Raw genomic sequence first — 25,973 nt, 5'->3', positions numbered from 1 at the left:
GCTATCTCAGCCGACCTTTAAGACTTGACACTTATGTGAAACACATGAAACAATCTATGTGATCAGCTGAGAAACGAACACGGGTTATAATATCCCGAAACGATATATATATTAAAATATTTGACTGTTACAGAGAAACGTGACATCGAATAAGTTTCTTTGTACAGCTGCAGACATGTGGGTTATTGTTCCTTTGTGTGGATATTCACGGATACATTCCTCGAACAAGGAAGCTGCCTAAAATTATACACATAAATTTGGTAGGTTTTAATCATGATATTTGCATTTTGTTTTCATTCATTTGCTGTAGCATTGAACAGATTCATTCTTGTTCCTCTACGTCTTGGTTGGGAAATTCTTTGATGCGCGATAGACGTTGTTTTCACTAGTCTTTTCCTTTGTAAGGGTGTAAATATTTCAATCATTTTGACTGAAAAATCTGTCCATTTCTTTTACAGATTGACTAAAATTGAGTAAGATGATCAAAAGGGCCTAAAAACATCACAATAGATTATTATGTGGCAGCCAAACAATATAGAAATGTGTTTTTCATTGTAACATTTTCAGTCACTTGGTGATGATATAAAACAAAAATAATTGGAATTTGTTGGCATAATAATACAGATGGACATATTTTTCAGTCAATTTGTAAAATAACTGAATATTCAGGCGATTAATAAATTTCCTAAGTGAAAATTTTGCACATTTTGACTGTCAAAATAAAAATGCGATAAAATAAGCAATGCTCAGGAGAAATAATTACCTTCTACTATCAAAAAAGACAAATGCGCTTACGAATTCGCACAGGTTGCGAACTAGCCTAGGTTTCTGCTATATCATCCGGGTACTCACGGGATAAAACAATAACAGAGGCAACAACCAGTCCCGGGGAATTGCTTTAGATCAGTGCTCCTTTAAATCCCAGTGTATACCATTATCTCCCTTTACGTGAAGCAAATTCTTAAATTGTGTAACGGTCTCTGCCCCCATCAGGTTTTCTGGTAACATATTCCAAAGTTGTGTTGTAGCTGGTATAAATGAATCTGCATAAGCTTTTACACTTCACTGTTTGAAGATTAGATTTATCCCTTAAGTCATAATTTGTGTTTTCCGAAACTGTATTAGGTATACGCCTACAAAGATATTCCGGGGATAAATGGTTATTCATTTTGTAAAACATTACCAGTTTTAAATTGTATCTTCTGTCTTTTAATGACCTACAATTTGTTTCATTGTAAATCTACTGATGACCCGTACCCTGGACAGCGCCACATATTGTTCTAAGAGCATCTAAGTGTAATTTTTCCTATAAGTTAGCTTGTTGTACAGTTGTCCCAAATATGACAACAATAATCAAAGATTGGTAAAATAAATGATTTGTACACAGTTTCTAAGGTAGTTCGGGAAAGATGATATTTATAACTCCTTATACAGTTAACCAGAGGACAACATTTCCTTACAATATCATCAATGTGCATTTTCAATGTACAATTACTTTGTAAAGTCATACCAAGGTGCTTATGACTTAGTACATCTTTGATTTCTGTACCATTCCTATATAAGTTAGGTTTGCAACTAGGGTTTACTTTACGGGTTAATTGAATAGATTCACTTTTTTTCGTGACTAAATTTAACTTGACATCTCACAGCCCATTCTGAAATTCTGTCCAAGTCATTATTGAGATCACGAGCCGCTATATCAGGATCTTCTATGATCACATACAAAGATGTGTCATCAGCAAAAAGTCATATATTACTATGTATTACTTCAACATTGTCATTGATATAGATAATAAATAATAGTCCTAGGACCGAGCCCTGTGCCACACCTGCCAAGACAGAGTTTGGATCTGAGCTATAGCCATTTATAACTAACTTTTGATATCGATTTTCTAAGTAACTATCAAACAATCTCAATAAATTTCCACAAGTACCATAATGGTGTAGCTTATAAATTATTCCTTTGTGCCAAACTTTATCAAAAGTCACAAAATACAGCTCTAACTTCCTTACCTTCATCTAAAGCCTTTGCAATAAAGTCATATAAATATGTCAACTGATTTGAGGTGGAGTCTCCCTGCGTGAATCCAGATTGTAGTTTAGTGAGCACATTATTATTCCTTACATGTTTAAATATACATTTTTCAAATATCTTTGCTAAACAACTTGTGAGCGCAACCGGTCTGTAATTTGTACATTCATTCACGCTATTCTCCTTATGAATAGGAATGTTAAGAGCTTCTTTCCATAGTGATGGAAATATTGCTTGTTTAAGAGAGAAACTGAATAGTTTAGTAAAGATTGGGGCTAAACTGTTAGCTGTGTTTTTAAGTACTTTATTTCAATACCATTGCCTTTGTGGTGTCCACGGACAGTAGTATATCCCTGACTTCATCTTCCATCAAAATTATGTTTACTAATGGATTTTCAACTTTATCTAATTCTTTGGGTGGAAGGTGCATATCAGGATTACATATGCGAGATTGGTCCACAAAGAAGTTATTGAGAATATTAGCAATATCCATGGAATTATCAACAATGACACGCCTAACTCAAATCCGTTCCTAACTGCAAGTGAAAGTGCTCGACAGACCTTAGGAACACATAATCGACACATTAGCCGGGACACTGTGATCCGGCGTCTCCGTTCCAACAACCTCAGATCTCGCCGACCAGCACGTTGTCCTGTTTTCCAACCACGGCATCGACAAGCACGACTTCAGTGGGCACAGGGTCATCACAATTGGCGTCATCGTGAGTGAAGGCGTGTCATCTTCTCTGATGAAAGTCGCTTTTGTGTCTCCCATGCAGACGGATGAGTCAGAATTTGGCAGCGTTGAGGTGATCATTTCGCTGACAGAAACTTTGTCGAAAGGAATCCATGGGGTGGACCTAGTGTCATGATATGGGCAGGGATTGGACTTAATGCGAGACTTGGACCCATGTGCTTTCTGAATGTTGGTCAATGTCGGGGAGCCGGCGTCAATGCTTAGCAGTATATCGACCAAGTGATCCGACCCCACTTTGTTCCATTTTTTGCACAACATCAACAACACATTTTCCAGCAGGACAACGCTCGTCCCCATGTTGCCAGAGCTACCATGACCTTTCTGCAACACCACAACATCCATGTTCTACCGTGGCCAGCCCTCAGCCCTGATCTGAACCCCATCGAAAATTGTGGGATGAGGTTCAAAGGCGTCTGCACAATGTGCACCCAGTCCCTACAACTGCCGATGAACTACGCACAGGATATTTACCATCCTCAAACACACAAGCTGCTCTGGATGTGTGCAGGAGGATCCCTAGGGCCTTCACAAATCGTCTGATCCACTCAATATACAGGAGATGTGTGGCAGTGATCAATGCTAATGGTGGTCATACCAGGTATTGACTGACATTTTGGGTATTGACCCGAAACTGTGTAAGCCCTTAACATTTGAAAAAAACAATTATGTCATCTGCCTTTTAATCCATTAAACTGTCTTCATTCAAATTTTTGTCAATCTTGCCCTATTAGTATTTCTTGTCTTTACTGTTGCAAGTCGAGTATTCAGTATACATGTTATTTATTTTCGTTTCTTTTGCGTGTGAGTTTATATTCAAATCTCCTGCAATAACAGTGTACATATTCATATCGACTGCATTTCCTATTGATTGATCAATTAGTTTCCAATACGCTTCACTTTTATCTGCACGATAAACAGTACCAATTAAATAATAACAAGTTTTGCATTTAACATGTACCCATATTGCCTATAGACCAACTATGAGAAGCTGATCCATATATTTGACATGCATATTATCTCTGACGTAAATAGCAAAACCAGGAATAATTATGTCGCTGTCGTGTATACCCGTGTGTAACCATGTTTCAGATATGCAAATTACATCATAATGTCTAAGTTCAACTTCAAGGATATCAAGAATACTACGAACGTTTAGATAAATAATCTTTAAATCTGTGCCTATTAAGGGTCCTGGATTAAGATGAACATCTCCACAGCAGAGGAGCAGTATTGAAAAGAAGATTGAAACTGATAAATTATATAAGCAGAGAGACTTAATAAACTGCATGAAGATTTTACATTTTGATTCGTTTTTAGTATGAAGATAAACTGCAAAGGAGCCCACCGCTTGCCTGTATTGTGCTTTATCATATAATGGGTAGGTTTCTCGGCAGGATAAAGCCAACAGATAAAAACGATATCCGTTGTAGTCATATGCGGATAGAGTAGTATAGGTAATAATGGTTCTGGACCACTTCCACTGGAGACGGATTTATATACCTATACTGCTACTACAGGGGGAATTTTTTAAGCCAAAATGATGATGTGATTCAATGATAGTCATGAGATTCAGCTAAATTGACTCCAGCTCACCACCACCCTGGAGCCAATGATATAATTTTTTATAAGTAATGGGGGTTCTGGACCACTTCCACTGGAGCCGGATTTGTATTAAACAAAACATCAATATTAATTAATAATGAATAAAATTTACTATAGCCCACGAGGATATTGGAAAGGTATAGGAGCAATACAAAGATTAGCCACCGCGGCTAAGGTATCTAAAGATGTGGCCAAGGATTGGCTAAAGAAACAAGCGATGTGGCAAATATACTTACCAGCACCGCGGTATATACCGAGGAAGAAGTTTGATATTTTTACAACGAATGAAGTTCATCAGGCTGACCTCTTGTTTCTTCCCCACGATAAGGTAAAACGCAAAACGTATAAATACGCTTTAACAGTAGTGGATGTGGCTAGTCGATACAAAGAGGCTGAGCCATTAACATCGAAAGAATCAACAGAAGTAGCTAATGCACTGAGCCGCATATATAAACGCGGACCGCTAAAATGGCCTTAGCTATTTCAAGTAGATCCCGGTCGCGAGTTTATGGGATCGATAACTAAACTTTTAACAAAGCACAACGTCAAAATCGTTCGTGGTGAAAGAGAGGCCCACCGTAGTCAAGCCATTGTTGAAAGATTTAACCAGACTCTAGCGGAACGTTTGTTTGGCTATCAGTATGGGATCGAAATGAAATCCGAGCGATTGAGATCAACCGAATGGGTGACACGATTATCAGCCGTTGTATCAGCGCTGAATAATGAAGTGACGAGATTAATAGGGAAGAAACTATCCGATGCGATTAAAATGAAATCCGTGACTTCCGAATCTTCAGCACCGAGGAGAGGCAAAGAACGAAAACTTCCCGATAGAGTAAGGGTAAGATATTTATACCAGCCCAGTGAACTCGAAGGAGGCCTACGTCGCGCAACCGATCCCATATGGTCCTTTAAGACGTATAACATTAGTAGATTGATTACGAAAGAAGGAGAGCCTATTCTTTATTATCTTCAAGATGGACCGGGTAGGGCATTTGTACGAGAAGAGTTGTTCATAGTTCCCGACGGTACGGTATTACCACCATAACCATAAGCATAGGTAGTTACACCATCCTTATCAATCCATCTCTTTGTATCTAAGGGGGATAATGATGTCTTGTTCATTCTTAATCCATATATCCTATGATTGTAACTTCTTAAAGAGTTCATCTCGTGTTTGAACGTTCTACCGTTGAATAATGATTCTTTATACTGTTCGTGTTTGATATGCTTTTTTACAACATACTTCTTAACACCCTTGGCTTTTCTTATCTCTCCATTATCGGACTTTTTTATAGAATACATCTTAGGTCTTAATCCTACATACTCCGCTATAGGAGTCCCAGCACATTCATCCTTCATCTTACCTAACACCTTTTTATTTACAACGCTGTGCAGTGGATTATCTTTAGGGTAATCGCTCGTGTCGTACATATCTATTTTTTCTGCCATATAGTATTTCCATCAACAAAGAATCCGTGTCGGTATATAACACCTCGCATCTATCGCCGTATTGCTTCTTAAGTTCGTTGTAATAAAGTCATACATTAAGTGTTTTGACAAGTCGAGAATACTCATACCGACGTACACCGGTCTGTTGAATTTTATATTACTTTTCTGCATATGCAACGCGGCTAAGTCGTTATCGAATATCTGGCTTCTGTTAAAAGCCGGACTGGCTATGAGTTTCCTGAGTCTTTCTTCCTCATTAGATCTGACTAATTTAACATCAACACACTTCCTTAGATTCTCCATAGTTTTATCATGGAACTGTTCTGGGTGAACAATACCTTCCAAATGACGTGCTGGTTTTCTTGGGGAATTAGTCAGCAAAGAGCCAGATTCACAGGAGACTAAACACAATTTTATTTACAAGAACAATTAACAATTTACAATATACTTAGAAAATAACTAGAGTGCCACAGAGAGTCGGTACACACTCTGGGCTGTGGGAGAGAGGTCTGCTTGGTAAGAGAGTCAAACCCCTTCTCTGCTGACTGACTGATATAGAAGATTTAACGTGCGCTTTCCGACTACAGCGTATTTCGCACACGGGCCTGGCCGGACCATTTAGTGTATTCCGAGAAGGGTGAAAGTGGTGTGTGCAACCCAAGAGGGGGCTTTTAGGGGTTGCTTATATTGATTTTTTGAAATTTTTAAATTTGGAATAAATGCCTAGGTGGGTGGAGGAGGGAACTAAGGGAGCCGGGTAAGGTGGGTGTTTGTATGTTTATTGGATTTTGGATTGGTAGATTAATTAATTTTTAGATGCGCTAAAAAATTCTCCTTCTCTGCTAAAAAATTGTATGTATTTAATGAAAGTTTGAACAATAGAAAGGAATGTGATTGGTTGATACACGATTGGTTGTGTCCTATGCTAAATGGATGGCTAGACAGAGGGGAATACTAAATCCTGTTTATCCTGTTGGACTGGCACTAATCTTGTTGACATATTTACTGGATGCTTTGAAAGAGATTAGGGTGTCACTATAGATGAGCTTGTGTGGGGGCTAATCCTTAATGCCCTATAGACAAGCTTGTATGGGGGCTAATCCTTAATGCACTATAGACGAGCTTGTATGGGGGCTAATCCTTAATGAGTCTTAATTGAAGTAATGTTATTCTAATATAGCCCGGTAGGTGATGACAGATATACTTAGATAAATATCCTTTGTCTGGGAGATGGAATCTTGATACCTTAGGCTAGCATTTATCTAAAAGCTTCAAATCAATTAAACTATGTAGACGTAACTCTAGAAGATGCGCTCCCATTACCTTAGGCTAGCAACCATCTAAAAAGCTATAACTGAAGCTACTGATATTTTATATATGCATTTTACCTAATGATAATTATTACTTGCTAAACTATAATTATATGAAATGATGAATAAATATTACACCATGATAACTCATAAAAGCACTTGATGTAGATCTAATTATTATAAGATAACTTAGTATAAATGTTAACCATGATAGTTTTACCAAATACCGAGTTATTCATGAGCTTATATAGATTCTTTTCGAAATCACTGGTACCTATCTTTCTTAAATCTGTGTTCAGCCTTATATAGGGCTCCATCCAAGGGCTTTGATCAAACTTTAGAACTCTGTGTATTTTCCTAAGTTTCATACCTAAAGATAGATACAACTGGAGATTTCTGTAGTGAACTATATATTTTGTCTTATCCATCAAATTTGGTACAAGTTTTTCTATGTTAGCTAACCTACTATTACCCATCAATGAACGTTGATATTCCGACATCCAGTCTTTATTAACCATAAATCTTTCGGGAGCTAGCGGATAACTGTTATGGTCTTTATGTAAGGAACTCGGATATTCCAAGTCAACTTCTAGTATGTACCCTTTATTCTCATCATTATTATGGATATCATCGACCCACTCAAAACCATCCGTGGTTAAAGGTTGACTCATAGCCCATCCGTACAAATTGTTAGCGTATCCTTCCACTAATTTATTATTAGCCTTAGAATACCTTTTCGCTGCCATCGATATACCACCTCTTAATCCTTTCTCAATAAACAAGTGCATATCCTAATCTGTGAGTAGTTTTAGTTCTACGCCGGTCTTCTTCAACAATGCATCCCACGATAGTCCGGGACTGGAATAGTACCATGCCGGGTCCAAGCCGTATTGTTTTAAACATGTCTTTCTAAATATCTCGAATATATCGGCGAGTAACAGTACATCGGTTTTTAAGTACAGATCGTGATAATCGCCTAAATTCTTACAACCTAATTTATCCCAGACCGTCAGAGCGTGTTCATAATCGGCATCTGTTATTCGAGATTCCGTTAAGTTACTATAGAATGATTCGAGGGGTGGTAATTCAGTTTCTTCGAATTTAGACCAATCATCCATATATTCGTATGGATATACACCTTTTCTCAGCAGCAAATGACGAGTTATCTTATCTGTATATTGATTTGTTATCACGAAGTCATCGGGATTGTTCGCATTAGCTAAATTGTCCAGGGAAGATAACAGAAACTGTACGGAGTGTATGAATCTAAGCCCATTACTTTGCTTTATTCTAGATTTCCCATCCTTGTCCCTATAATGTATAGGTTTAGTCAACGAGAACGATATATATTTTTCCATATTGTTAGGAATGCACGTTAAACCGCCGTCGGTCTTTGAGATAGCTTGCATAATGAGATGTGAATCATATCCTCTAAGGTTGTGAAACACAACGGGGATGGGTATTGTTTGAGAATTCATTTTTAGTTTCAAGTTACACTCGTTATGAGCGGCTCCCCGATAATTACCCGTGACGTGACAATGATCTCTTACGGAATCCCCATCCAGGGGTTTATTACAAACGTGACTAAATTGTCCAGGGAAGATAACAGAAACTGTACGGAGTGTATGAATCTAAGCCCATTACTTTGCTTTATTCTAGATTTCCCATCCTTGTCCCTATAATGTATAGGTTTAGTCAACGAGAACGATATATATTTTTCCATATTGTTAGGAATGCACGTTAAACCGCCGTCGGTCTTTGAGATAGCTTGCATAATGAGATGTGAATCATATCCTCTAAGGTTGTGAAACACAACGGGGATGGGTATTGTTTGAGAATTCATTTTTAGTTTCAAGTTACACTCGTTATGAGCGGCTCCCCGATAATTACCCGTGACGTGACAATGATCTCTTACGGAATCCCCATCCAGGGGTTTATTACAAACGTGACTAAATTGTCCAGGGAAGATAACAGAAACTGTACGGAGTGTATGAATCTAAGCCCATTACTTTGCTTTATTCTAGATTTCCCATCCTTGTCCCTATAATGTATAGGTTTAGTCAACGAGAACGATATATATTTTTCCATATTGTTAGGAATGCACGTTAAACCGCCGTCGGTCTTTGAGATAGCTTGCATAATGAGATGTGAATCATATCCTCTAAGGTTGTGAAACACAACGGGGATGGGTATTGTTTGAGAATTCATTTTTAGTTTCAAGTTACACTCGTTATGAGCGGCTCCCCGATAATTACCCGTGACGTGACAATGATCTCTTACGGAATCCCCATCCAGGGGTTTATTACAAACGTGACAACTCGTTGACTTCTTGTGGGCCCTCCAATCATCTATCGTCATACGCATGGGTTTCTTACACGATAATTTTTCCCTGATTATTCTCTCTTCATTTTGTAGATATTCTAGGAACTTTCCCGCTGCATCGGGACCTCTGTAAATCACGGGAGTGTTTGTTTTCCCATCATACCTTACAACTATATATCCAAACCCACAAGGAATATGTTCTTGAGTTTTGTACGTAAAACTACTATCATTATCTTGGTTGGTATTTTCTATGGGTTTGATAAGCGCTTCGAAGTCTGCGTAAATTACGTACGGTACTGGCATTTGATTACAATAATGTTCAAATTTTAATATATTTTTCCCCTCTTTAGGCATATCGATCCTGATAGCGGTCTGTCCAACACCTCTACAGTCTTCTTTATGCGCTTCTAATAGATCTTGTCTGCTGTACCCATGCAGGCATCTTTCGCAGAAATATTTCTTTCTAGCATGTTTTGTTTGATCGTATAATAGCCTGTTTAAACTCTTTATCCATGTATAATGATATTTTCCATCTTTTTCGATCAGACATGAATTGATTCTGGGAATATGTTCCGGAGTGGAGCTTATCCTGTGTACAACAATTCCTTTAGAATGTCCGAAAACATTTATAGCTAAATTATTTTGCTTTTCCACCTTATCAATTTGTGATATTGGTGTAGGTTCGTCTATACCATCGAAGTTGAGTCCATCGTTTTGGGGATAGCTAGAAGGTCTATCCGGATGCTTGTCTACGGGGAACAATGCAGATCTTATCATCATTCTTAAACAATCATCGGATTTATTTTTTACGTTAATTATGGCTTTTTTCTTCTTATAATACGGGGGTAAATCTATATAAGATCCACCTTTGAAGGGCATATAATTTGCTATATCTAAATATAAACTATCGATTTTATCCACAACCCAACCCGAACTGCTAATAGTCCAGCGTTCTAAAGTTTCCTGTATCCTCTGAATTGATGTATCTAATGATGCGTTTATAGTATCGGATTCGGTTATAACTTCTTGATTGCTTCGGAAATATGGTTCGGTATATTCGACGCTATCGTCTGTGTTACTTTTACTCAATGACCTTTTAATCGTCAGCTGGTATTTTATACTATGTAAATCATCTAATTCCTCGTTAATTTTACTCGATATGATGGGCTTAATATCGTTAACATCCATGTTGGAATTAATATCCATCTTCCAACCTCTTAGATATTTACCAACGCCGGCAGATGTGGGTACAAATATTAATTCTTGTTGTTTATTCTCAACATCATTATTATTATCTAGTAAAGCGATCAATTCAGCTCTTCTCATTCGAGAATAACCTCTCAGCCCACTGTTTCTCCCTCGAACTTTGAGTTCTCTAACAGTCTGGGGTTTGATGTATTCCAAACCGAGTAAGGTAATCAATTCAGCTTTTCTCATACGAGAATATCCACGTAGGCCACTTTGCTTTGCCATAGCCTTCAACTCTCTGACAAAAACCATTGTGGTTGAATGGTATATACAAAATGATTCATTTGTCTAAATGGTTGTTTTTCATGTATAAATACGTATTCTCCACAACCTATTCCTCTCATTGATGTAATCTCTCTTCCTAGCATAAATAATCTGCTTCCTGACCTTATCAGCACCGTGACTCTTACATAAACTGTAACTACATTTGACTCCAATCCCACATACAGAACAAGCGTAATTTTTAAAACCCTTTCTGATGTTATAAGCGTGAGTGCCACAGTAAATACCCACCGATGGCTTCTGACATTGAATCGATTTCCCCATGAGTGTATATTTGCATAGATTCATGGTTATACACATATCATATCATTTGTCTAAAAGGTAAATCACATCTACACTATTGATTAGGCTATTTATAGATCGCTCTAAACTAGGTCATGGTTTATGCATAGCCACAGCTGTGGTTATTTATGAGTAGTCAAGGTATAGCTGAAAATCAATACAGCAGTCAATCCCATAATCACAAATGTGACCTCGCGGTTCTTTTGTTCCTCTGACGGTGTATAAAACTGACTCATTGTTGGTCTAGGTTTTGGGTCGAGTTTTTTCCCATAAACGAGGTAGTATTTGTGCATGGCAGATTCGACATCCTTAAACGTTTGAATTGAATGTCCTTCCTTAAGCAGTTGTTCATGAATAAAGTCTAATCTCTTCATTCACTGCTGCGTATATTGTAACTGGGCTGCTTGGTATTGTTCTAAAGCTTCGTTATGTCGTTTACGCTCCTCTTCAACTTCTTTAGCGTTTGATTCCCTCATACTGGAAAATAAATAATTACTCCCCGAAAAAGCTAGAGCATTAACAACAGCTCCACCGACCATCATCGCAATTGTTGCCATAGTATATGAATATAAAATATTCAAATCTTTATATGAATATAAAATATTCAAATGTTTAATTACTTCATTATGTCTTCCGGGATAAGTCCTTGTTTGATGAGCATATCCTTCATTGCCATTGCTAGTGCCCATGTTTTAATCGGATTTGAATTATTTATTAATTTTGCTTTGCGCGCCAGCCCTCCCTTTCTTCCTGCAGCTATTTTTTGGGGGTTCTTAGTAACTCTGGGTTGTTTTTGTGGTGGTTCTCATTCACTTGTTGTTCCGTTTCCGCAATCTGTTGTGGTTGCGTGTTCACAATCTGTTGTGGTGTCACCTGTTGTGATTGTGTTTCCGCAATCTGTTGAGTCTCCATTTATATTATTAAGTGGGCACGTATGTTTAAATTGACAATACCTAGCCGTTATTAAAGCTGTGGTGAACGGAGCTAAGAACATTCCGAATCTATGATAAAACTCACAGCTCACTGAGCTTATAGCGTGTTCTATGAATGGGTCTTTCTTGAGAGATTCGCATAAATACATGCGATGTTCTGCCGGGATGGGGAGAAACGTACTAGCTACGACTGTGTATAGTTGTAATATAGACGATCCTATCGTTTTAGTCATGGTAGCTCCCAGTCTAGACTCGTAATGCGCGTACAGTTTTTTAATCTCTTCGTCGGTCATGTTATCAATTTTTTCGATGGTATAATTTTCTCCCAAATATTGGGAACATTTTCCACCGGCTACCAAAGCCGCGAGTCTTTCTCTATGTTTATCTAATGATTTATCTACATCAGATTCTTTGAGCATTTGTTCGATGAGTTCGTCGCATTCCATAATGTAATACCTAAGGAGATATTTAAGTCTAACATAATATAATATGGCATATCCAATAAAACCCGTAATAATGAACTGTTGCGAAAGAAAGAGGATTTCGAACCACATTTTATGTCATATTAACCGCTAATGTTCAACTTATAGTATTTTTGCTTTAATTTTGCTATATTTGCTATAATTTTCCTATTATTTTGCTACATTTTTGCCATATTTTTGCTATATTTGCTATAATTTTCCTATTATTTTGCTACATTTTTGCCATATTTTTGCTATATTTGCTATAATTTTTCTACATTTTGCTAAGCAATTGCATAAGCAGCTGGCTGATCGGTTTTTAACACGAGTTTACAGTGCTTCGTTGCCGCTAACACTTTTCTGACTTTATCTCGTTCACCCTTGGTATAAATGACGTCATTTTCGCGTAAACATTCCTCGAATGAATCTCGATCTTTGCAATGAAACAGCGCTACCCATTTGGTCTGCTCTCTGAGATCTTTCACGACAGAGTTGTATTTTTGAGTAAGTACCCAAACGTTATGTTGAGTATGCCGAACGGAGAATGCTAAATACGAAAGCATATCTTTCTCTTTTGTGAGTTCTTTACTCGCGCTGCAGTCATCTATTACGAAAAGTGTTGATTCTCCTTTGTATTTTTCGTGACATACTCGGAGACAGTCTTGTAAACGATCGCCCGGATCGACTCTGTGTACCCCGTCGTCATTCATTACCCAATCTCTCGATAGGTATGTTTTATTAACGCTTATAGTCGGGCACAGAATAATAATATGACCGAAATATCCCGATAATGACTTTCTAAAATATCTAGAATAAAAGCTGTTTTTCCGCAGCCCGTTTGCCCGCATATGATAGCGCAGTGCGGATCTTTAGGTAAAAGATTATTAATAGATTGCTTGCACGAATCTCCCATTCTGTATATTAAGTTGCGCATCCATAATCACGTACAAATATATGTTTAATTTACCAGTTGATTCCTGGAGCTTCGTTATCTGTATGGTGACACCCTCGCTAGCATTTTCTATTCTCCTCCCACTGCCGTGTAGTTGGTCATCGTCCGTTGTTCGCATGTCTAGCCATAGCGCGTACTTCGTGGTGAGGTATTCACCCATCGATACACTCCCGAGAGACAGATCTTTCACGACCGCGTTAACTTCCGGAGAACGTTTTATAGAAGTTTTTTAATCTCATCCCACTGGTGCATTCCTTGGCTATATAGTTGATTAGGAACGCCCTCGATAGTCAATTCTACTTTCGTAATCTTGGGATTGTAGAACTTCTCGGTATTTCTTTTAAAGGCATCGGAGGGGTCCTCGAACAACATTAAAATACCCTTCAACGACCTGGTGGGGACGTTTAGATTGATATTCCACATCGTATCTTTTCTGTCCCTCGTGATCTTTCGATGTCGCAGCACGCAATCGTACAAAATGGCTAAACTTCCCGAATACTGGTTACGAATTTGTCTGGCTAATTCGGGATCCGTTATCATATCGTACTCCAGCGAGATATTGTCAATGGAATAGCTAGCATCTTCAGCAGCTCTGATTACTCTACCGTAGTCGTTAAAAGTGAGTTCGTATTCTAACCTATCGCCTAGGGATGCTTGATAAAAGGGCATGTGGGAATCTAGTAATTCCAAGTCTAGGGGGACATAGAATCGGTTACCTAATGCGTCGGCAACGGCCTGATCTTTTTCGTTGGTATCAACACCATTTTCAGCACCTACGCGCAGTCTCAATGTGTTCTTATTACAAATACCTTGGTACTGTAAGTTTTCCCGCTCTTTATCCGTTCTCCAGAGATCCATGTAACAATAGTATACATCGCTATCGTCGATACTCAAAACCTCATTACCGCTAATTTTAATAGCGATTTTCTTAACGATAGCATGACCTATGTTCTGAACAGGCTCCCTGTTAACGTCTGTAGAAGTCAAACTAATCGTAAATGCTAGTCGGACAGTTCCCGGAACTAACACATCGTGTGCGCCGAGATTAGGAAAGCGAACCAGAAGCGTTTGATTCTGATGGATGGTACTTGGGTTATTAGTTATAGTAACAGACTGACGAATTGCCTTGACCCCTAATGGATCTCGAAGTCTACGTTGTGGGTTTAACTTGCGTCCGTATTGCGAAGACATTGTTATATTGAAAACATGTACCCTATGTTTAATATAAAAATGACTGATTTTGATATTAATGACTTTGATCTAAGTACCTTTGATGACTTTGATAACCAGAATCCAATCAAAGATACTGATGAAACCAGGTTTAGTAGTCTTAACGATGAACTTTTACAATCAAACGTCAATGATTATTACGATGCCTTAAAAGAAGATAAAAATTATGTTAACCCAATAGGCCGTGACTATTCAAAGTTTACGATAGATAGTAAAGGAATATTGCGACTGCGTGACTCTCCGGATATTGATCTTATGAATTCTCGTACTCGTAAGCCCCTAGCCTTGTCTACTATAGCCGGTAAACACGGCACCGTGTTTGTTCATGATAAATTAGGTTTTGTAGACTACTCGCGGCTTTCCGCGAAGACTACTCAGGTTCTTTGAACCGTGCGTACTGAACTCGGTAATACAGATGATTTGGAAGCAGCCTCGATGGTGGCCTCGAACGGACTCGGAGAAATCTTAGATACCTATTACGATAATTCAACGTTACAGGTATCAGAGTTTAGTATTAGGGAATTACGAGGTCTTGACAAGGCAATGCGAACAATGCGGGGAGAACTGATAAATAATATGGCCAAGATATCCGAAATCGACAAGCATATAGCTCAAGAGAAAACAAAACTTCAACAGGCGGGCGATGAGTTCAGTAGACGCCGCGTAGCGGGAAGATTGCGTAACTTAGAAGAAGAAAGATCGGCCCACCTAGAAGCAGCTTCCAGTAATAGAAAGGCACTTCGTTCGCAAATCAGTCGTATTCGAGAAACTATCGATCAAGTCCTCAACGATGATACTACACTGGCCGATAAAATTATAACATTGTTCAGAGAACAAGGAATAACAATTGCCAGTATTTTAACCGCGTTGGGATTTATTATATCGACTTTGACTCTCGCGTTAACCGGTGGCACAGGTGGTGGTACACCGCCCACACCCCCTACGTCGGGTGGTATTAAAGAGTGGATAAAAAAGCATTTAAAAGCATTAGGTTCAGCACTGGGAAAGCTAGCTGAGAAAGCCGCGGCTGCACTTCCCGGTATAATAGGGAGTGTTGTTTCCTGGCTATTGAATTTATTAGCTAAGACCACCACTTGGCTTAGTCAAAACTTGTGGGGATTGATCGTAGCAATTGCAGGGCTGTTGTACGTATTCGCTAAAGACTATTTAACCAAATCAGTTCGCTAACCAAATCATGAGTAAACCAACCGAGACTCCACCTACTACAAGCGCTGTTTTTTCATCAATATGTTGTTGATTTATAGCCGCAATATGCGGTGACACTTGTGCGTGAGTAGATGTTTGTGCGTTATTAGATGGTTGAGCGATAGTTGGTGTTAGTAGCTTGACTATTCCCTTTTTGCCCGTGATCGTTTGCGTTATTAATTCGACGTTCATATCTGAATTTATACCTGGTTTTTGTTGATCGGTAGCGATAACAATTTTATTATTATAGCCTATCACTTGACCGATCTTAAGTTCCATATTACTAGGAGACATGTATAGTCCCGGTGCATAAACGTAGTCCACTTTGGATTGAGCGTACTGTAATGCATCTTGAAAACGCTTTATAGACGATGGTATGTCAACTGGTGAATTAATGGCGCCCTCCACGTTTGTGACAAACTGTTTTTGCGCATCGAGCGCCGTCCCAGAACCGATAATGGACGTTCGTGTTTGCGATTGCGCTCCGAGAATTGCCCATACATAAGTTCTTATCGATTCATTAACTCTTACAAATCCTGGGTTAGTAAAATTATTTTCCATTTTATCATTAAGAAATACATTCCAAGCGTTTGCGGTATCGTTCATTTGTACAAATTTTGTAACAATATAAATTAAAGCACTCTTAAAACTGCGTTAAGTTTGCTGGTACTCCTCAACTTACCAAAATTAACTGGAAGTTTATTAAGTACTTTATATACATAATCGCTTCCTTCTTTGACAGATATTTTTTCCTCTGTGTAAGGAACACCTAGACCATGGTTTGCTCCTTTAATACGCCAATCTTTACTCGTAGAAACATTAAATTCCTGACAAATACGCTCATACGCGGACCTATCATAATTATTATTTGTGGAATTCCACGCTCGATCATGCGGTAATGGAGCACTAATTTCTTTAAGTATACGTCTAATCTGATAGTACACGTGAAATGTTATAACAGACTTATTCAGTTCAAATCCTGGAGCATAAAGAGATACGCCACATCCCGTTGTGGCACACCATATGGCAAAGTTTAACTGATTCTGCCAAAATTGCATCGGATTGTGAAACCAATCGTGTACCATTTTATCGCTAGTTGCCGTGACCCTGTAATTTTCAAAGATATCGGGGAATTTAACTAAAAATTCAGCACCAGAGGCAGTTACTATAATCGATTGATTAGTAATGTAAGTTGATTTCATATTTAAGTTATGATATAGTATCATTGTATATTTAATATGTATGTTACACTCCCAGGAATAACAAATGGTCAGTCTATTCAACTGCTTCTTACAATTGATAACTCGGATGGACAACTCGAAGTCGCTCTATGCGATGTAACGTATAACCCGCTCTGGACCAATATAAGTGCTGCGAAAGATAATAATAAGATATTAATAATGGGTGACAAAGATAGAGTTATTACTATACCTGATGGGTATTACAGCGTAAGCTCACTCAATGATGAAATTTTTAAGCCTATGGGAGCTAGTCTCACACAAAATGAGGCAACTGGGAGACTGAAATTCTACCCTGGAGAACATGGTGTACTTCCTTACGTGAACTACTTTGCAATTACAATTGGATTTGTAATCGGTGATATAATAGTAATCACTTCATCAAATGATGGATCTAAATTACCCGATTTAGTTCCCTACAAAGAGTTGTGTATCCATCTTGATCAAATCAGTACGACGGATAATATACAACAAGAAAGTCCTTCAACTCTACTCAGAAGTGTTCCAGTGAAAGATGAAAAATACAATAGCGGTAGAACAGAATCTTTCTCAACATTACAATATAAAAAATTAAAGCGGGGTATTATTTCAGACCTTAAAATTTCTGTACTAGATGTAAAACACCAACCTGTACATATAGGATACTTAAGTGTAACACTCCATATTATAAATAATGGTTGATTCTATATTTAAGTTATGATATAGTATCATTGTATATTTGATATGTATGTTACACTCCTGGGAATAACAAATGGTCAGTCTATTCAACTGCTTCATACTATCGATAACTCGGATGGACAACTCGAAGTCGCACTATGCGATGTAACGTATTACCGTGGACCAATATAAGTGCTGCGAAAAGAAATAATGAGATGTATTTATCAATTGAACAAAAAATTATTGAAAAATTCATTATTATACCTGATGGGTATTACAGCGTATGCTCACTCAATGATGAAATTTTTAAGCCTAATGGAATGAGTCTCACACAAAATGAGTCGAATGGGATGCTGAAATTAGTCGCTGGAGAAAAGGTAGTAGTTATTCCCGACAACTTATCATCTAAATTTGGATTTGGACTCGACTCTGAATCTATGAACATAATAAAACCCATTGGAACAAAACATGGAGATACATTACCCGATTTAGTTCCCTATAAAGAGTTGTTCATCCATCTTGATCAAATCAGCACGACGGATAATATTCAAATCGAAAGTCCTTCAACTCTTCTCAGGAGTGTTCCAGCGAAAAATGAAAAATACACTAGTGGCAGAACGGAATCTTTCTCTTCATTACAATATAAAAAAATGAAGCGGGGTATTATTTCAGACCTCAAAATTTCTGTATTAGATGTAAAACACCAACCTGTACTTATAGGATACTTAAGTGTAACACTCCATATTATAAATAATGGTTGATGCATCAGGCCCTGGAACGCTCAGACAATGTAATACAATTGCGCTTTCCGATCTCGGAGACACAGAAGGATTCGGTAAACCCGGTAGCAATGGTAAGTTATACGCTTTACACTTACACGATAATGTATACAAGAGGAAAGAAGTTATATTCCCGGAAAATCTAGAAGATTTAAGCGATGTCGACGTTAGTAGACTCCTTAAAACCACTCTGTACAATATTATTTACAACAGTGAGAATAAATGGACTATGGTCGAAGCAAACATCGAGTGGCTACTGAATATCGCCATTACCCCACCTTATGCGATGATGGGTAAGGGACATAATTTAACTAAGATAATAAATAGTGGCATTGTACTCGCGGCCTATATCCCGTCAAAACGAAAAAGTGTGTTAGTCACTCTCCTGCCAGAAAAACCAGGTCATATGTTATATAGTCGTCCGGCAATCCAAAATGTTAGTTTAAATTTGATTGCTGAATTCGATGATATTAAAGTTAACTTGAGTGCAATACCTAATATTTCTACGCCTATTATTGAAGTCTTGTTCGGAGATGCACCGGTAGATGCCTTCGAAATATTACCAGGTCTATCGATTAAATGGCTCAAGAAACACGAGCGTCAACGTTGCAGTATTATTCATGTCGGTGCATCACCCGTTACAACCCTCGAGGGGGTTCAAATTATTAAAAGTGGTAGTATTTCTCTTTCTAAGATATTCTTACCGTATAATATACATTTGATAAGGTTGATGTATACTCTCAAAGCATTTAAGCAAGACCAATTAAAGACTATTATATATTCGTAATATACACTATGAGTTTATATCCAGCGCTCGATGAAAAGATGGAAACTGTTGATGGATTTCGATTACATCAAATAAGCGACATAAAACATCGAATAGATAAGGATAGGGAGTTGAGACTTGGATTGTATAAAAAGTATCGCAGAGCCGTGAATGCTCTGGACAGAGTTGACACCACTCTTGTAGTGGCTGGCATGGGACTCGGTGTAGCCGGTGTCGGTTTACTATCAACTATAATCGCCGCTCCTATCGTGCTCGGGATGGAAATAACCGCCGGAGTCTCGGGACTGGCAGGAATAGCGATAAAATTCATTTGTCATAGGTTGCAAAAGAAAGCATTAAAACACGATAGTATTCGAATACTCGCCGAAGCAAAGTTGAACAGCATTGAGGATCATATTTCGACAGCAATGGCCGATTGTAAGATATCCGAAGATGAGTTTCGTTTAGTGCTGTCGGAACTCACCAAATACAATGAAATGAAGCAGGAGATTCGATCAAAATCTCATAAGACCAGTGGTATTAGCGAAGACGAGAAAAAAAAGTTCATAGAACAGGGGAGGCAACAAGCGCGTCAATTATTCCGTGCCAAAACCAAAGAACTGGTTGGAGATTAAAAATAGATTGCTTACTATCGTTTGATCACATTTAGACAAATGCCTACATAAATATATAATAATGGAAAAAACTATTAAATGGAGAGAATTACCACAAGGTTTTTATTATATCAGTGATGTCAAACCAACCAAATACGGTAATCAATTGTTTCTTATCAATTTACAAAAAGAGTGTAGTTATATAGTCTGGTCTCCTAGTAAAATGAACGAAGAACTTAATAAAAACGTTGAATATCGCTTTATCGATAAAAATAATAAAGGATATTTTTATTACCATTTAGACTCATCTAAAGCAATGATTGGCCCCAGGTATTGGTGAGCTAGAGCCAATCTCATGACTATCGTTGAATCGCATCATCATTTTGGCATAAAAAATTCCATCTGTAGTGGAAGTGGTCCAGAACCATCATTACCTATAAAAATTTATATCATAGACTCCAGGTGGTGGTGAGCTAGAGTCAATTTAGCTGAATCTTATGACTATCGTTGAATCGCATAATCATTTTGACATAAAAAATTCCCCCTGTAGTGGTGGTATAGGTATATAAATCCGGAAGTGGTCCAGAACCATCATTACCTATACTACTGGATAGAGATGCTTTATAAACAAACATGGCGTTGCCCTCGTCAGTCGGCGATTGAGTCAGAATTAACCATCGGGAATCTGGATAAACTACTGGGATATTTGCCATCATTATCAAAAGAACAGTCTATTATACTGAAAATCAGTGTCTATCTGTGACGTAGCTAGGGCAGTTACTCTAGCGGACAGACCCATGGATTGCCGCGAAAGGCAATTAAAAACAACTGTTGTTTTCGTATATGTTGATTCACCACTGTATAGGGGCGGTCGGGTAGCCTGGTGGTTAAAGCGTTCGCTCGTCACGCCGAAGACCCGGGTTCGATTCCCGACATGGGTACAATGTGTGAAGCCCATTTCTGGTGTCCCCCGCCGTGATATTGCTGGAATATTGCTAAAAGCGGCGTAAAACCATACTCACTCACTCACTTTACCACTGTATAAGAAACAGATTTCAGTTGGAACTATATTGGCTACTGTCACTGTCCGACTGACACATCACTTACCCTGTGACGTAATATATATTAATGAGCACATTCCAGGAAAACTCAGTGTTTCGGTAATGTTTTTGAGAGAGGGAAAGCGATTCTTAAGCATTGAAATTAAAGAATGAAATTATATGATAAAGAGGTTATCACGCTTGTGTGTTCGAGGATGGTAAATATCCTGTATTAGGAATAAACACTATGTATTTAGCTTGCCAAGGCTCGCTCAATACAATGTTTATTCCTAATGCAGGATATTTACCATCCCCAAACACACTCGCGTGATAACCTCTATATATCAACATACTTGATTGGACATCCCATATCATGCATTGAACTCATGAGTGTTGATTCGTACAGTAACGTAGCTTACTTATTAATTATACTTAATCAATTATTTCTTTAAAAAAAATCCAAATATAAGGTACATTTTAATAGTGGTTTTAGGTGTGTATCTTGAAATACATATGGTGTTGTTTGTTTTTTCAAGGACAGAACTACACTTGAAAATATGCAGCAATCTCCAGATCCTAACAGGTAAGTTAACATTTTACATGTCAAAGGCATTTCACTGTATTATAGGTATTCAAAATACACCATGACTCTATGAAGAAGGTGTCAAACTGGAAATTCAGGTTTAGCTAAAACAATAATAGTCTGTTGGACTTGTTATTCTTTTCTATTCCTATTTTAGCTCACATGACTGAAGGTCATTGAGCTTATGTCATGTCACATTTGCAGTCTTCTGGTTGTGCATCCACCAAAAGGATCATGAAGTTGAAACTTTGCAAGCATGGCCCCAGGTGTCACTGGACAAAATGTAATAGTTCCCAAAGACTATTGAAAAACTTCGAAAACATTTCGAAGGGGCAGTTAAAACATATTCCAAATTTACATGGATATTTTCTAACTAGCATGGTTGACATTTACAACCACTGTTTATTCAATGAAACAATTGTGACTGTCTCTTTGATATATTTTTACATATCAACAGAAATGTATTAAAGAGGGATCAGTGATAGATGCATTCTGATTATGTTGTGTTTTCTCACATAATAGGGGGGAAGAGTCTTTTGCCGGTTACAGAAAGGGGTGGATGGTGATGAATTTGGTGATCATGAATGGCACCATCTCAGCCCTACGCTCATACAGATATTTGTGAAGAGCAATGTATTTTGTGACAATGTCATCAAGTGTGTTTCTTGGTTTGTCAGCATCATATCCAAGGTCTTGGTTTTTATAAAAGAGGTCACTGTCTGAAGACCTGTATTATTGTTGGTTTTTCTCCCATGACGTTACAGTAAAACAGTTGAAAGTGGCATTTAGCACCCAACTTAATGGTAGTAGGAAGTGCAACACATTATTAAACAATAAACAGTATTAAACATTTCTATTTAATTCAAAGTTTGGTGTCTGATCTTGATCATAAATAATGTAATAAACTCAACATTGTCTTGTGCCTTCATTATAATGGATTAAAGATGCATATATACACCTCATCAAAAGTATTACACCACCAAATTTGAAGTGTAATTGAAAATTAATTTTCATTGTAGAGATTTTCAAATGCTACAATGTATGTTGACACATCATCTGCCTGTAGAAAGGTAGCCACCTTAACTGCCCAACCTTGTGGGTGTGTTTATGCTAGTTATATGCACACCTTAGGTCTCTCTTTAGAAAACTCTAAATTCATGTTTCATGACAGAAAGTTCATGCATCTTTACTTCTATTAATTTTGAATGAAGTTTCTACCAATTTGAAAGTATGTCTTTGGAACAAATGTAACTAAAATGCCTAAGCATACCATCCCAGAAAATCAACGATGGCAAATCATTTGCATGCACCAAACTGCTATTGCCACCGTGTTGAACATTAGTCTCATTAGAAAACTTACATGTGAGGGAGTTGTCGGGATAAGCACGTCCATGGAAGACCAGTGTCAGAGAGGACAGGGTCCTTGAACTCCAAGCAAAACGTCTGCAAACGTCGACTTGAACTCTTCTTCGTCATTACTGGCATATCTACAACAGAGTGTCCCTCAGCACCATCAGGCATCGAATTAATGCAGCAGGATTAAGGGCCAGAAGACCAATACTCTTCTCACACCAACACATATGGGACTGTTTAGCCTAGTGTTAGGTGTAGGTACACTGGAACCTAAGGTCATGGGAGAGGATTCATTGGCCTGACGAGAGTTGTTTAATATTGGACCACACTGATGGTAGGACTCGTGTCTGATTGTAAACTTGATTTGTTCACAGGTCATTGAACATTAAATTGTCAAAGGTACCAAGATACCATATTTGAAGGCTTTGTTGTGCCTCATGTTGATAACCATGTAGTTGCCACATGTCCTCTCCGACCCCACCGAGCATGAGCTGTGACTGACCATCTCCAGAACAGTGCATTGATACTATGATATGTTTGACGAGGGGTATATCTCAAATCAACAATCAGTATAACATTGTTCACCTAACAGTTCAGTAAACTCCAGTCACATGGTCTGCTGTCACTAATTGCATTACTGGTTATACATGTGCAACCATATGTACTAGACAAGTTAGAGACCCAACAATCGGCATCCAAGTGTTGTTGTTGCATTAAGTGTTTAAGAGGTTGCCTTCTGCCTTAGCAACAATAACAATCTAGAAATAAATCAACCCTACACAATGGAGGAGCTCTTCTACGTAATCCAAAACAGGTAAGAGGGAACAGCCCCAGGATTAGACCTAACTTCTTACCAAATAATTAAAAAACTCCCCCCTAAAACTACTCCAGGCACTACTCAAACTATACAATCTCATCTACCTAAACGGACAGGTTCCTACTCCCTGGAAACAGGCCCTAGTCATACTAATCCCTAAACCTAATAAACCAGCTAATCAAGCTAACTCATATAGACCAATATCCCTAACTTCAAACTTATGTAAAGTAATGGAATCAATGGCTAAAAGTAGATTACAAAATAACATCATAAACCCAGATCAAAGCGATTTCACTCCTGGCCGCTCAACCCTAGGACAGGACAACTAAATAAACAATATACCACAGGCATCTTCTTAGACTTCTCTAAAGCTTTCGACATGGTATGGCACGATGGGCTAATACAAAAACTTTAAAAAATAGGACTCAAAGGTCAGATAATAAACTACATCCAGGACTTCCTAAACAATCGTAAAATAACCGTGGGTATAGACCAAACTCTATCGGACCAATGTCCCCTAGAAAATGGCACTCCACAGGGCAGTATCCTCAGCCCCACCCTCTTCAATATAATGATGAACGATCTTTTCGAGGGCCTATCCCCTAAAGTAAACACATCAAATTTGTGGATGATGGAGCCATCTGGATCCTCACTAAAAGCATGAAAATGGTCCAAAATTTACTCCAAAAATCTCTTAATAAAATACAACAATGGGCTGACAAATGGGGCTTCTCCCTTAACTCAGAAAAAACAACAGGAATAGTATTCAAACATAAAAACATGAAACCCGCCTCCCCAATCCTCCAGCTAAACAATCAAACAATCAAATTTCAATAACAAACCAAATTCTTAGGACTTATTTTCGATGAACATCTCACCTGGGATGCTCAAATCCAAAACCTAACAACTAAATGCAGTAAAGACCTAAACACCCTAAGATACCTAACTGGCTCTAACTGGGGAGCCTTCAAAGATACCCTCCTCTCTCTCTACATATCACTATCGCCATATACAACACCCTAAACAACTCTCTATCTAAAAAACTTGACTCAATACAATATCAGGCTCTCAAACTAATTACACGCACCCAACATGGCACCTCCTACACCTCACTTCAGGCCTTAACAGGAGAAATGCCACTAAGTCTACGCAGGGAACAGCTAAGCTTAAATTTCTGGGCCGCGTCCCAATCAAACCCTCTCATCAATAAACCAAAACATCAGCCCCAAAAACCGAGCTCTAGCTCGTAAACACCCCTTACTTACCCCAATATCCCAAAGAATGACAAACTACCTAAATAAACACCAAATTAAAAATCTTAAACAAAACTGCAAACAATCAAATATCTTCACCCCTAAACTTAAAATACCCAAAATAGACACAACACTAGCTAGCCAAATAAATAAACAAACCGACCCAAACATAGCGAAAACTACCACACTAGCATACATACACGAAAATTGGCCAAATTGGTGTCACATCTACACGGACGGATCCTCAGATCCGACCTCCAAGCACACAGGTTTCGGATTCCATACCACACAACCAACTACAACCACACAATCCTTCCGACTCCCAAACAACCAATCAATATTCACGGCAGAACTACTGGGCATGGCCTCAGCCCTCCATAATCAAGAATCCAAAAACCACAAAAAAATCCTAATACTTACCGACTCCCTAAGTGGACTGCAAGCCCTCCAAAAACAAAAATACCAAAAACCGACCTAAATTAATAAATCAAATACTTAAAAGCTCCAACGACCTATCTAAGGCAGGCAAACAAATAACCTTCTTGTGGATACCCGCCCACGTAGGAATATACGGTAATGAAAATGCCGATAAAGCAGCTAAACTATCCCTCAAAATCCCAGAAATAAGCTTAAACTTACCCATCTCAAAATCAGAAATTAAAAGTGTAAACAAGCAAAAAATCACAAAAAAATGGCATAACCTATATCTAAACTCAAATAGCCAAATCAAAAAAGTGCTCAGCAAACAACTAACCAAACCGAAAATTCTCCATCCATCAAAATAAATTGACAGAGTAATCACTAA

At 38.2% G+C, this 25,973-nt stretch overlaps 1 protein-coding gene across 2 annotated transcripts in view; it reads left to right on the top strand.

The window, feature by feature from the left end:
* The window catches only part of LOC139480433 (palmitoyltransferase ZDHHC21-like), a 405,161-nt gene that overhangs the window by 315,901 nt on the left and 63,287 nt on the right, over positions 1-25,973 (top strand). For both annotated transcript variants that reach the window (XR_011654416.1, XM_071263508.1), the window contains one exon: positions 21,699-21,745. Coding sequence is in view for 1 of the 2 variants with exons in the window: in XM_071263508.1 (XP_071119609.1) it covers positions 21,699-21,745 (47 nt within the window). In the remaining variant the exon portion in view is untranslated. The remainder of the gene's footprint in view (positions 1-21,698; positions 21,746-25,973) is intronic.

Source organism: Haliotis cracherodii, unplaced genomic scaffold, assembly GCF_022045235.1.
Source record: "Haliotis cracherodii isolate W230 unplaced genomic scaffold, xgHalCrac1.p SCAF_4, whole genome shotgun sequence".
NCBI lineage: Eukaryota > Metazoa > Mollusca > Gastropoda > Lepetellida > Haliotidae > Haliotis > Haliotis cracherodii.
Note: the sequence above shows the minus strand (reverse complement) of the source record. Positions and strands in the feature narration are given on the sequence as shown.